Raw genomic sequence first — 14534 nt, forward strand, 5'->3', positions numbered from 1 at the left:
TTTTCCTGAAGGAGTTTTGCTTGTCTAACTATTGAAATATTTTTTCTTGTTGTTAGTTAGGCAAAAAACAAAACAAAGCACTTAGCAGTAGAAAACCAATGCCATATCACCAAAATGAGACTACACTTCATATCCTTACACAGAACATGAAAATCCAAGTAACATTTTCTACTATTTTCATAAAAGATCTACCACAAGTGTCCAATACACTGAATAGGAAAAAAGTATATAAAGGTACTGTAATATATCCAGATTCTGTAATACATCCAATATACAGAGAAAAAAACCAAAAGGTGATAGTATCTATGAGACAGCTATCAGGGAATTCCTGAACAATAACTTGCTGTGTCTAACTTAATCAGCATTTGTATACTGAAACAATATTCAATCTAGAACAAGATAATTCCTACCTGAGCACTACTGATTTTATGTTCATGGAACCACATTTAAAAGGGCAGAACATTCAAAGTCAGTATTAGTGCATTTTCATTAGTCATTGTATCACTGTATCACTGTAACATTTCCATATGTATTCTCTTTGTACATTTTTACTCCTTTCAGGTCTTTGATGGCAATAAACATAAGAATTACACGCAGTACTACCAGACAACAAAAACTAACTGTGAATGCATATCTGCAGTAAGGATGCGGGTCAAAGTAAAACAGAATCAAATTAAGTCATCACATGAATATAGAGCTCAATAGCTCTATCACAGTATTGCCTAACCTTGATAAAATCTTTGATGAGCTGTGCTGCTTTAACCCCATTCTGTACATTAAAACTGATATCAACTTTTACTTCCGTGAAGGAATCTGTCAGTTTAATAATAGGTACCTGCAAAAGAAAGACAGATTAAGTCAACACACGTTTGTGGTCATTCTTAATGATATGCATCAATAAAACCGACATCACAGAGAAGGCAAATAGAAAAAACAGGTCTCCTAACTAGTTATGAACACACTCTGCCTATCTGTTCAAATTTTTCTTAACTCAGATATATTGTTTTCAGTTTACCATACTGTTTTAACAAAACATAACACTTTGGTTTCAATGTTATTTATTTTACATTGGTTTTAGTCAGTTTCTGATGTAGCACAGTTCTAGCAGGAGAAACAAACACCAGAGGGAGACAAACACCTAAGAAATAAATGATAACAGACATACTCCTAAGAAAACAGATTCCTCAGCAACATTATCTTTAAACAAGAAGCAGAAGGTATTGAGAGCACTCTATTGCATCTCCACCTGCATGGTTTCCAAATTATGTCTTTCACTAATGACAGCAATCAGACACCTGCTTAAACTTCAACACCCTTAACACAGTCTTACAACAAGCAAAAGGGAGGAAGTCAGAATAGAATTAATCCCATCCTGCACAAGAAATACCATTAAACATTTATGCAATACTTATACTGTACTTATACTGTACTATCCATACAGAATTTCATAATTCTATATGAAAGCATATTATGTCTGCTTACTGGCAATAAAAAATACATATATTTCTCTTACTTATGTACAAACTCTGTCCAGAAACTTACAAGTTTGATCACATTAATTCACCTCAATGACTGACCTCAATGACCACACTTGAAAGCAAGCATATGCTGTGCTGCGTGAAAACCCCCAAGGACTTTTTACCAATTGAAGAAATGTTTCTTTTGGAACACCATCAATTATTTTGTCAGAAATAAAATCATCATTAAATAAAAAGGTTCTATTTTGAATGCATATGTGAAGTAGCTTCTGCTTATGAGTATTTATCCTTGTAACAACGATCTTCCTTAGTCTAGAAATTTAGCTTAAAAATGGGAACACCCTCCTTTCCCAAACTTACAGTTGCTTTATCTAAAACCTTTACTGAGTTTTCATCTGCTACATTGTGCTTTCTAAGAGCTTCTTCCAGGGTCCAAAGAGGTAACGTCTCCCATTTTCCAAACACAACTAAGTCAATATCGCTGAAATGAAAAGAAAACATAGACATATTCAAATTAAAAGACCAATACAGCAAAAAGACAGACAATTGATATCCACATGTAACTAGAAGTAAGCTGATGGAATGCAGCTTAGCCAAATAATTTATTCTTTATATTCTTTGGAAAGGGGTGGGGGTGAACTGTTACGCTTGGGAAGATAAAGAACATTTCAGATTACCAAGAGCAGAGGACTGACACACACACAAATCAACTTGCCAAAGTCAGACACGAGTCTCCTCACATCACACAGTCAGCAGAGAAGGATCAGCTTCACCAGAGCAATTCAGAGCAAGAAGGTAAATAATTGTGAATCATACATGGGCTGTATTCATCATTAAGGTCAATTTAACAGCTAGTCACTGAAAGGGAAAGCCCTGCTCCCCATCTTCCTCTCCCAGATGCACAGTCCTGTCCTCTTTACTCCAAGTCTGGTATTTGCCTAATTTACAGCAAATCAATTCATATACTAATGAGCCTGGCAGAAACTGATACCCACTCAGCCCCCCTCCCTCCACATGCAAAAAAAACCCAACCAACCAAACAAAACAACAACCCACACTCTGGGGGTAATTTCCTGTCTCCTCACAACTCAAAGGTTGTTTTCCAGATGATCCAAGCACCAAAGTGGGCGCGTGGTAAGCAGCTGGCATGTAATGCTAACAACAGGGAGCAGGGAAGGAGAAGGAAAAACGTGGCAACTTTTCAGGATGCAACAAGCTGTTAAATAAGATCAAACCTTCTAATTAACTTCACTCATTAACTCAGCTCCTTGAAGAAGTATCTCCATCCCTCTACACTTCCCGCCAACACACACTGACGTTCATTTAGCTATGCAGGGAGCTGAAACCCTAATTACTCTTTTTCCTCTTTGCTTCTCAACCTTTTTCTTAATTTCGTATGCAAAGAAGGCAGGTGTATAAACCTATAGTTACGTATCGCTAAGGTCACTTCAGGAATATGGAGAACTGCATAACAGAATACAGTAAAAAAAAAACCAACAAAAGTAATATCACTACCCATACCATTCCTCCTTCCACTCCACATAGGTTTCATAGGTTTGCTCATTCACAAATAAGATGCTTTAACATTCTCAAGGCATTCAAAGAAACCACATCTGCCCTAGATGAAACATCCCTTGACAACAACTAATGTCAGCAACAGGTAAGTTCAGCACCAGTTCAACTGCATACCATTTAGCTGACAAGGACAGGCAGCATTCAGCACGTTTTCAAAAACCATGTTTAAACCTGCTTGGAGAGCAGGAAATGGTGCTGAACACTTCTCTTCTAATTACTTTAACTAAACTAGTGTTTAACACACTAGTGGTGATGATGGTGGCAGTAGGAGACGTCTTATGTACACTAAGAAAGAAAAGGCAGCCCTCTCATCACTCTGAGGAAACATACTACCTGCAAGATAATACAAAGACCCAGCAGCAGAACAATCACCTAAACTGATACTGAAGATTTTGTATAAATAATGGATATTAGAGAAATTCTAACACAGAGTAACAGAATTAAAAACACACTCCACCAAAAACTCAGTTGAAACCAATATGGAGAAAACAAAGCATATGGAATCAAGTAGAAAACAACAAATCTTTTTCTGTTATTCCATAAACTTCAAAACATTGAAGCAAATACAGTACAGAACTACAGCTATTAGTCATGTGGATAGGAATCTCTTGCATTACTAGTGTACAATCAAGTTTAATTAAGTCCATTTAAAATCTATGTAGAAAAGGCCAAGAATGAGGCCAAGCGTAAAAACAATACATATTTGTAGGCCTTCTAACTTTTTAAACAAAAAAGGACCAATTCAGGTTTTCTGCAACTATTTAGACTAAAACAGTTCACGTAGTAACCCTCATGATTCTGACATCAGAAGATGCGATGACTCAGGTATCACTCACAGTAAGTACTGGATATTAATTGCTCGTGTTCCTAAAGAATATTTTGGAATATCTACAGAACCGAATTAAAATGTTAATCTCAGACTTATGCTACATAAACGTCTTTATTTCCTGCAGCCACTTAAGCCTTTCATTCTATTTAATTGCCAAAAATACTTATAAATTTCTATACAGAAGACAATAAAATCACAGAGCAATGACTTTTCTTTATGAAAACTAGTAACAGATTTTGAAAAGGTAGAGGTTAACTACTATACAGATTTCACAAAAGAAGACAAAGGAAAAGAAACAGTACAGCATTGATTTTTTTCTTTTTAATCTTCAATGCTAACTTAATAAGGTAGCCCTACATGTTTTCATCTCTAGATGATGAAATTTGGCTTTTCTATAAGGCTGACTTCTTATTTTGGTTCTTTGGTTTCACAAAGAAAAGAAAACTGTGATTTTATTTTTTTTTTAAACAGTGTAGTAATTCAGATTTTTACTGATAATGTGAAGCCTATATAGATGTATTACAGTTAGTAGCACTAATTACTGTATTTCTGCACATTCTGCAGAGTATTAGTAGCACAACCCTTTCTTAGTATAAGAAGTGTATGGACATACATGCACAAGTAAAAGATACTGGGATATTGGATAAATCACTACAGGGGCACAGATTCCACAGGATATCTTTTTTCCTGTATGAAATTTATGCAAAATTATACAAAATTACTAACCTTGTAGGCAAATATAAACCAGTTTTAAAACTTCCAAATATCTGCACCTGGAACACAAGAACAGTGCGTAAGAAATCAGATTTGCAGGTTTCAGAAGACAAACAAGTTTTCTTCAGTTGCTGATAAAGGATGATTACTGCTACCCTCCATTGGCAGAATTTGGTATTGCCAGCAGGTACGTTATGAAAGAAAGCACTCTTTTCTGTCAAAGCATTTACATATCTAACATAGTATAAATAGTTAATTATTATGTAAGTACAGATAACGTTAACAACTTCAACTTTTCTCCTACTAAACTTTTTCTGTAATGTCAGAATTTTTACTGTAACCAAGTTTGGCAAAAGCCATAAACCAGGTGACTTTAAACACTGATGACTGACAGAACACACACGCACAAAAGACAACACACAAAAAAAGTTAGATCAACTCCGTTTTTGTTCTGCTTTTAAACACATTTTCAGAATTTAGCTTTATATACTTCTGTTGCTTTGCATACTTAAAAAAAATTAAAAATTTAAACTCAGTAGTTTTTGATGTTGTTGTTGTATTTTTTTCCTGAATTACAGGTAGCACAACTCTCTCCTAAAACAACAACAAAATAGCTTCAAATTGTCACATGATCATGAAGATTCAGTTCATTGTGCTGGATTTTTATAAGCACTGGAAATTTAAAACATTGTGTATGTATTTCAAGCTGGCCGAAACCTCAATCTCTTTAATGTACCCATGCCTCACTGGGAGGTCAGACTCAAAATCCAAGTCCCAGAGGGGACTGAGGAGACTTCAAAGGAAAGTTATCTACACATTTGGACTAATTTTCAACTAAGGTTTCCTGGAGCCACCTTACAGTTGCATATTCTGCTTTAATGAGTCTCACGAACTAGCTTGATTTCCACCTATGTATATGTCAAGTGACCCACTTTTCATATTTTTTCCCTTTGGGATAAGAAAAGAGGGAGACAGGAAAAGACGATGTTCTGTAAATAAGTGCTTTTACACTTTAAAAGGCTGAGAAGCAGAACACAAATTCTTCCTCTTGATTATTTTGCATCACCTCACTCTTCAACCTTTCTCACTCCAACAAAAACCACACAACTGCAGTAAACTTAATGTTCAAAGTCCATAGCTGCTCACACTACAAAAGATTGCAAGAGATGTTACTGCACTAATATCAATATTTTACTAGATCTTGACAAAAGTAGAAAGACAAGACATAATAAAGATAGGAATGCAATAAAAAATAAAAATAATTTTAAACTTATGATGATAATAACAAAAAAAAGCACTCTCTATCAAACTATAAATCCTGATTTGGGTCCAGCCAAATCAGGATTTATTCCACCACTAAAAAAGTCTGAAAAGTACTTTTCCATAATAAAGCAAACACCGTGGATGGGTTAAGAAAGTCCAAATATGATTTCACATTACTAAACAAAGGAGTGTGTTCCACTCAACAGCAAAGAAAGCCCTTATTGAATAAACAACCCTGAAAATATTCATAAACTTACTGATACAACATATATGACCTTTGCTGAAAGGAATGAGAGAACATCTGCTATTGTACAATAATTTGGAGTATGAGAAACTGAATTATTATAAAAGAAACCCACACCCACACTCCAATCCCTCTCTTATCCATCAAAACTACAGAGATGGAAGAGTGGGGAAATCAGAACAGATATTTTAAAAGATTTAGATTTATTATCAAAGTAGAATTTAATCCATAGTAGTTGTGTAGCCATTTTCACATTAAAAACATCCCAAATGCAGGATACTATTATGAGAGCTGTGCTGGTTTTCACACTGTGCCAATACTGTTCACTTTATTTTTATTCTGTGTAGACAGAAGCAAGAATACGCATTCATAAGACAGCATTTCATAGTACTGCAATGGACTCCTACTGCTGTCAGTATTTAACTCCATAAACTTGTTCGAGTTAAATTCCGGAGTTTCTGAAGGAGCTTTAAGAATGGTACGTGTCCAAATATGTCCTCACTATGCAGAACAGAACATGGAAACCCACAAAACACTGGGAAGTCTGTCCTATCAAAATCCCCACATCAGGACAAAGAACAGATCTATCCCTAGCCAATTTAAATTCCTCTTTCTGCTACATCATTAAGTTAAAATATGAATTTTCTGAAGTCTATAAACAGTCCTACTATTTCCAATCGTAGTATTTTTATAACTGAAGTGCATGAAGTACACAACACTACCTCAGTGAGTCCACACACTCACATATAAAACTGAGGGCATTATGACAAATGCATCCTAAACTCCATTGAAGTACTTGTTCAATACTCAGCTTTTCAGATTCAACTACTCAAAAACCGTTGTGCCTTCATTAAATGCCTTCATTTAATGTTTTGAGTTGTTCAGTTCCAGTGTAATTAAAGCCTTTCTTATGGTCAGAGCATTGCCGATGCCAAGAACAGTTCTCACTTACTAGGAATGTTTCCTTCTAAGCACATTCCCTTGAGTAAGAGAGCAAATGACACAATTGCTAACTTCTATAAATAAAGTAACAGTTTAGGATACCTAGTTTTACCCCTCTTCATCTGCTTTTTCAGCCTTTTCTGACGTGAAACAGGAAAATGAAAAAAACAGAAGTGCACACACATTCCACACCATCTCTAAACAATTAGATTCATGAAGCCTGATTTTACTTCCCGTGGTATCAGATTTTTACAACATACGCAAAGCTGAATGTGTATGTTTAACTTGAAAGTTTATTTTAGCTGGATTTGCTGCATCTATCAGTCAAAACGAACAGCTTAAACATTAACTAATCACTTTACACTACAGCTACAGCAGAGGACATTGGACCAGATACTACTCCACCTTCTCAGAGCATGTACTCAGTACTCAAATTTTGGAGGTACTAAAGCAGTAAGATTTTCAAAAATTTAGTGATTAACTGAAAAGACTGGAAAATGACAGATGGCTGTCAAAGTTAAAACAGTCGAGTTCAGCGGTTAGTTCCCAAGCAGGTCTGTGAAGTATTAGAAAAATGACATTACTGTAATTGCCAGGTTATAAGCTGGCACAATTCCAGTTCTTAAAAAGATTATGGCTTCAAAAAACCAGTAATAGTATGTTAGATAGATTAAAAATATTTTCTCAATGGCCCAAAGTCATATATTTAATAAATAAATAAATAAAAGATCTAGCTTCCACAGGTTAAGTCTGTCCTACAAATGGTTACAACACCTTGGAAAGCAGTAAATTCTGGTGTACCGTTCAAAAATCCGGCAGTAACAAAGAAAGATCCCCAAGTAATAAATCCACTCACCCCATTAAGCTAGTAAGCCTACAGCACATAAACTTGTCTGGACAACAGTGGCATCTTTCCTAGGCTGAAAATAATGTGCTTTCTCGGTGAAATCCACCACTACAAGACTTTGGTAAGGTGCATCAGAGTAAGAACTGTTCAAGGTCAGCACTGTTTCTTGTCACAGTGGCACCCCACCACTCCTGCTCTTGAACAGGGTCTACCTCCTTGTTTCCTCACTGTTTCTGGAGAGCTACACAACACCCCTGAGATATACTGAAGTCTGGCACAGTTCCATTAGAAAAATTACTGCTTTTTCCTCAAAGAGAAAATTACCCAATGTGACTGCACAGATCCCCTGAAATTCTGTGACGAAGGCTTTGACTGATGGGATTCAGTCAAGAGACTGATGTGCTCTTTCCACATTACATATATACACATCACTAACATGCTGTCTGTAACATGTGAACTACCTTGAAGACAGTCGTGTATTTTACACATTAAAACAAACACATACACATAGCTCATACTGAATTCCAGTAGTCATTCTCCAATCTCTAAAAACACTTCCCAAAAAACCAAAAATGTTAGGAAGATCTGAAATGAATAGCAGGTTAAAGTCACTCATGTCATAACATTACCTTCTACTGTGGCAGGATCAAAGTGCATTCCTAAAACTAAAGATTTTGCTGTCTGAATTTGGTTTGTTGTTCTGGCTAACAAGTCTTTATTTTCAGCTACTGTTATCTATATTTATCCGTAGATAAATGACTAAGGCTACAAATCTGCATTCTGGAAATGAACACCATGTTAGTAGAGACAATTATGCTCAAAACCCAACAGTGTCTCCATAAAAATTTCTTGAGATGTAAAAGAAGCTTTTCTACTTTCTCTTCAACCCATCATTTATTATAAACAAAACAAACCATAAATACACAGCTCATAAATACAGAGAAGAAACTTGCTTCAGCTGAACAAAGCAGTGGCAGAAACCTACCTTCAGTGGAAAGTGGCATTAGAGATTTAAAGCTCAATATATAGTGAAAAGATCTGCAGAGTTGTTTTGTTTTGTTTTTTTTTTTCCTCTACAGAAACCTGGATAATTTACATTTTAAGATATTTCAATTCAGTTTAACTGCCCATTATGGCCTGCATAGCATGGCATTCTCAGCATTCCACTTGTACAGTACAAGCATGTCTGCCTGCCTGATAAATTTACCTTCATCTTAATAATTATTAATGAGATTAAACATTACCTTGCCATACTTTACGTCTTTTCTTTGACTACAGGTCTAGCTTGTCTTTGTTCTTTTTTGTTCTCATGTGTGATATAAAATGTTGACCTACATTACCATAGAAATAAACATCACCTCTCTTATTTGACTAGAAAGCTTTATTTATTTATTTTTAAACAGGAGAATAAACAGAGTTTTCACTATTCAGAACTTCAAAGACTAAACAGGCACAAAATGTTGTCTTTTATATTTTAATAAACAGAACAGTGTCCTACTCACATCTGCGTTAGGCCAGAGTTCCTTTATAACGTTTTCTATCCTGTTCACCACTTCCATTCGCATTCTCTCTTCTTCATGTCTGGGAGACATATACTTATAAAAGTCAATGATTTCTTCATGAAGACTGGAAGAAAAAAAACAAAACAAAAACTCCTAGTTAAGGACCAGTCTATGAGCATCACACAATAAAAAATAAAAAAAAAAAATCTAGATTCGCAACACTTAGCAAGATTTAGTTTCCCATTAGTTTCCCTACATTAACTTGCACCATAGGTATGGAAGCAATTCTAAGCCAAAGTACCTTCACATTAGAAGTTGCACTGTGAAAAGTCAACATTATACAGAACATTTCAGTCTTCAACTAAGAATGCAGCTGTAAGCTCCAAGCACACCCAGCTCAAAAGCTCCAAGAAGAGGTTTTCAGCCAGCACTTCCCAGTCTGCCCCTGGCACCAGCAAGGGAGTTCCAGGCATCAGGCTACATCCAGCCCCAAGCTTTCGAAAAAGTTTATAGTAATTGTGCCAGTACTAGAGCGAGAAAAACTGCTTCTTTTACTGTTTAGACAGGACACAAACTGAATATGCATTCTCTCCCCGTAACAAGAAAGTAAGTAGTACACACACAGCAGCTGTGGCTCAGAAACTGCCTGACAAGCAGACAACCAACTTGGCAGATGTGAGTTACCGTGTTACATGTGCTGCTCGCAGTCAGCAAGCTACATTTACACTGCCTTTACTGGAGCTGCAATAACAAAGTCTTCACACAGTGCCACCAATGCGGAGAGTTCTGTAGTATCATACACACATCATCAGCTTGACTAACATCATATTCAAAAAAGCAGACACAAAAAAACCCTTAATTCCAGCAAAATACAGAGGAGCTCTGGCACAGAGTAGTGAAATTAATTTCATTTGTTCCCCGTAATGATCATTACAGTAACAGCTATTTTATTTAAATGTATTGTTTCTAGTTTCCAAGTAAACACACATCCTCCCTTCAAGCTCCAAGAGATCACCAAAAAGGAGTAATTCACAGAAGCACATCCTTAGATCAGACACACGATCCAACACTTCCACACTGCACACGTTTAAATAAATCCCACGTTGATGACTGCAAGTTGTACAAAAGCGTCAAAAAAACAGACTGAAACATCTGAAGGGTGTATTTGACAGAGTCAGAGTATGGACAGAACCCAGTCCATGACTTATCTTGCATTCTTCAGCACTGCGTGTTACAAACAACAAAAGCTTCTTTCTGCAAGAGATCAAGGAATGAAATATCTATGTTACTTTTTACCGAGCATTTATTGGAATTACATCCAACCTCTGCAAGACAACTGTGCCAACAGCCTATTAGCCTGGGATGGCATCCCACCTGGGATGGCTAATGCAAAGAGAAGAACGCCTCTGAAAAAGCTCCTCACGGGGATATAGCCAGGTCACCCTCAGAGAGAACCTCGCCAGGGCCTCAAGCCCAGACTTGGGGCAGCCTGATACACCCACAGCGCCACTTGGCCCACAGTGATGTTTTTAACAAGGCAGAACCAAGCGTGCACTGCTGTCAGACGGCACGACGGCACAGGCCCAGCACGAGATAAAACCGAGGGACCTGGGGAGACATGGAGGTGCTGCACAGCACAACCTTTCTGCCAGCTGCTGGTGGCCCTGGCTGCTCCCAGGCTTCCAGGGCCGAGCTGTTCCCTCAGCCCAACTTCAGGAAACACCGCCACCAGGAGTTTAAATCCATGAAGCCAAAAGAGGTCTGTGCCATGCAAACACTGCAGGTCTCAGTACCTACTCCATTAATGCACCCACACAACGTCCCTATTGAGATAAATACATCAGTTGGTGCATCCCTTGGAAGCATGTAACTACTAAGGTGCTATACATAAATATCATGCATTCCTATCTGGATTGCATCTGGATTGCTCTTATCCTTAGGTAGCTGTGCAAGTTTTTATGGTGAAGAGAAGAAATTAAGCACGACACAGACACATCATACCTGCACTGAACACTGCTACACAACCTAGACACAGCAAGAATGAAATGGGAACTCTGTCAGTGATAGAAGATTGGCTTTAAGAGTACTAGAGGCAGCCCTCAGCGTGCCAGGTGGAAACCTGCCGAGCCCCAGGAGCACCATGCTGCAGAGTGCAGCCCTCAGCTCCACCTGGAACTGCACTTCCCTGCCCACTGCAACTGCTGCCAACAAGTGAGAGAATGATTAATCAAAGACAAGATAAGCAGAAGCAGCAACATGCAGATTTCAGAACAAAACAGCATGACTTGGTAGCGTGACTCCAATTAATGCAGAGTTAACTCGAGTTGTATTGAAAATTAAAACCCAAGGTTATTCACTGTCTTAATCAACATCTATAGCTGCAGTTTTTCGAAACAATTTGTTGAGATTAATGGAGCCTGTTGTCTAAAGTCTCTAGTGGAATTTTATATCTTCAGCTGAAATGAAGATCAAAGAGACCAAGAAGTTATTTTTGGCATCATAACAGTATTTTGTTATTGAATGCCACTACATTCATTAGCTATTTAAGATAAAAGTCCTTAAAAGGAGGCTTGTTTTTAAAAGGAAATTACGCTGTAATAAACCTGATGACAGCACACAGGGCTATTTTACTTGGCTTTAGAGTCACACTGAAGCTATCAACACCCTACAGCTACTTAGGATGCATGAGGAGAGTACTCTGCAATGCATAAGAGCATTAGTTTACTTTATTACAGTAAATAGCCATAAATAAGTGTGTCTTTGTCCTGTATCCAAGGAAGTCTTAACATGTGGGGAGAAAAAAAAAACAACCTTACAGTTGCTCTGAGTTTGCCTTAAAACCAAGTACCAGCTGTGTTTTGTCCCGCTTTCAAACCACGTTAAGATGAGCTCACTACAGTTTTACAGACCAAACAGAACCAAAGTTACAGAAAACAGATGCCACGAATACAGTGGATTGCAGTGTTTGTTATGTTTACCTGACAGTGACAAAGACACATCATTAAAAAGTAAATGATGGTCACAAAAGTTGTAATGACAAAAAGGACATCACACTGCAACAGCACTGTGAGGAACACAAGCCCTGGTAGACTCGCACCAATAAGGCAGAAAGCTGTGAGTAATAGGGAATGCAGGACCTTCCATCTCTTCATTTGATTACACCTTACTTTCTTCTGTGGTACAACTTGTGGGCTATAAGAGCACTACTCAAGGTTCTCCAACTACGTGACCAAGATGCTGTTATTCTGGAGGATGAACCTTAGCACACCTTTGCCAGTCAATTAAAAGCAGTCATGGACAAACAAAATGTGATTTCTGCTTGAAATGCTCTGCACACAGACACAAACTCAGTTGCCTGATGTATGAAGCAGCACAACTCACTCTGACAGGTTCGAAACCGGGCCCAGGAGAGCAACCTATAGCCATGCTGCCCCATGAAACTGGAGACACGCTGGTGCAGACCAAATGCTGAGAAGCAAGCTGCCGTATTACTAAGCAGAGCAGTGTGACAAAGATAATAACAACAGAATAGCAGCTGTGTTGCCATTGTGTGCTAAAGTACAGTTCTATGCTAACCAAAGAAACCAGCTGTAATTGAAAATTTCCTGCTTTTGTCATTTTAGAATTGTGCTATAAATCCATTTGCTCTGGCTCTTCTTCACCTTTCAATTCACAACAGAAATTACACAGGCACACGTGTTTTAATTAACCTGGCAAGGGTGTTACCCACAGAATTATCCAGAATTTCCTAGTGCTCACGTACTACAATTTATTCTACAGGACATTCTGAAGGAAGCTCCATTTTCAAAGTGATGAAAATTTAAATTAGTAAGAACCTCTGTGGACTCTGGGCAGAAGCAAGCAATGAGCACACAACTTCTCCCCAAACTCCATGCTTTAAGATGAATCACTTCTGATTTCAGAGCTTATTGATTTTATATCCACACCTGGATGGGATACTTACAGTGTACTTCTGTATCACTGAACAAGTCTTTATACCTGAATTTTCTTTGGCTGAATCATTCAATCTTAGTTGCCCACACCATTTTACATCTACTCTGGAGAAAAAGAAAACAATACAGATGCATCCACCCCTCCACTCCAGTTAGGAAGGCCAGGATTCCACAGGAGGAGAGAGAACAACTTTGGTTTGAAGCTTCCCAGGATACTTGACTATGAAAAAGACAGTACTGTTTCTGCGACTATAAAACAAACAGGATTATGGCAGAAATTTCTGATCCTTTAGAAGTTTCGGGAGCCAAACAAAGCTTGTCCATCTCCCATTTGTGAGCTGTTCGGTCCTGAAGGGACTTTGAACAAAACTGAGGCACAGGAAAAGCACTGGGAGCCCAAACCCCTCCCTCCTCCAGTATTTTTAAATACAGAAGTAACACCGCACTCTCTAGCAGCATCCCAAATTCACTTTTCAGTTTTAATGCTCATAATTTAAAAAAATTATTTCTAGATTATTATCACCATCTTCATGTATTCAGTAACAAAGCAGGACAGAGCAGACAACACGAAGACCACAGATCATTTTGCCTACCTTCAATCTTAAGCAAAACCAAGCATTAGAGCAACAAAGGGAGCAGTAATACACAGCATCTGCTGAGCTCCTGCCCCTACCACCTGCATCTCTGCAGCAGACTAATTCTTTTAGTGTGTGCTAGGTTTTAAGCTACTGAAATAACAACTAAGTGCATCTGCAGGTGATTTAACAGGCAATTAAGCTTCATGACAACAAGTACAATCGGTCCTCATAAGAAACTAAAATTGCACTGAACAAAGTAAACAACTTTCAAAAGCCACAGAGACTTTGGCCATCGCTTTTCACCCTCAATCACTGAACCACATCAATGTACTACAGGTCACACAGTAACCAGATTTTGCGGCCACGCATGCCCTATGGGAACTTCAAAATGAAAAATCCCCAAAGATTTCCCTGTTAGTAAGGTAACAGATTAGGAAAGTGTAAGGAGGTGTGACCGGGCTGCTGAGAGCTGCGCTGCTGGGACAGGCAGTGCTCAGCATTCATCCACCAACAGACCAGCACCCCCAGCCTGCAGAGTGAGTCACAGAACTGCCTTTTCACACTGAAGGCAGGCAATGTTTTCCCAAATAAGTAAGTAAGGCAGGAGCC

At 38.0% G+C, this 14534-nt stretch overlaps 1 protein-coding gene across 1 annotated transcript in view; it reads right to left on the reverse strand.

The window, feature by feature from the left end:
- The window catches only part of TENT4B (terminal nucleotidyltransferase 4B), a 38192-nt gene that overhangs the window by 10265 nt on the left and 13393 nt on the right, over positions 1–14534 (reverse strand). The window contains exons 2-5 of the mRNA XM_090149946.1: positions 9395–9518; positions 4609–4655; positions 1839–1959; positions 728–835 (exon numbers count right to left, since the gene is read on the reverse strand). Of these exons, the coding sequence (XP_090006072.1) occupies positions 728–835; positions 1839–1959; positions 4609–4655; positions 9395–9518 (400 nt within the window). The remainder of the gene's footprint in view (positions 1–727; positions 836–1838; positions 1960–4608; positions 4656–9394; positions 9519–14534) is intronic.

This window comes from Phasianus colchicus, chromosome 13 (genome assembly GCF_987193195.1).
Source record: "Phasianus colchicus chromosome 13, bPhaCol1.hap1.1, whole genome shotgun sequence".
Lineage (NCBI taxonomy): Eukaryota > Metazoa > Chordata > Aves > Galliformes > Phasianidae > Phasianus > Phasianus colchicus.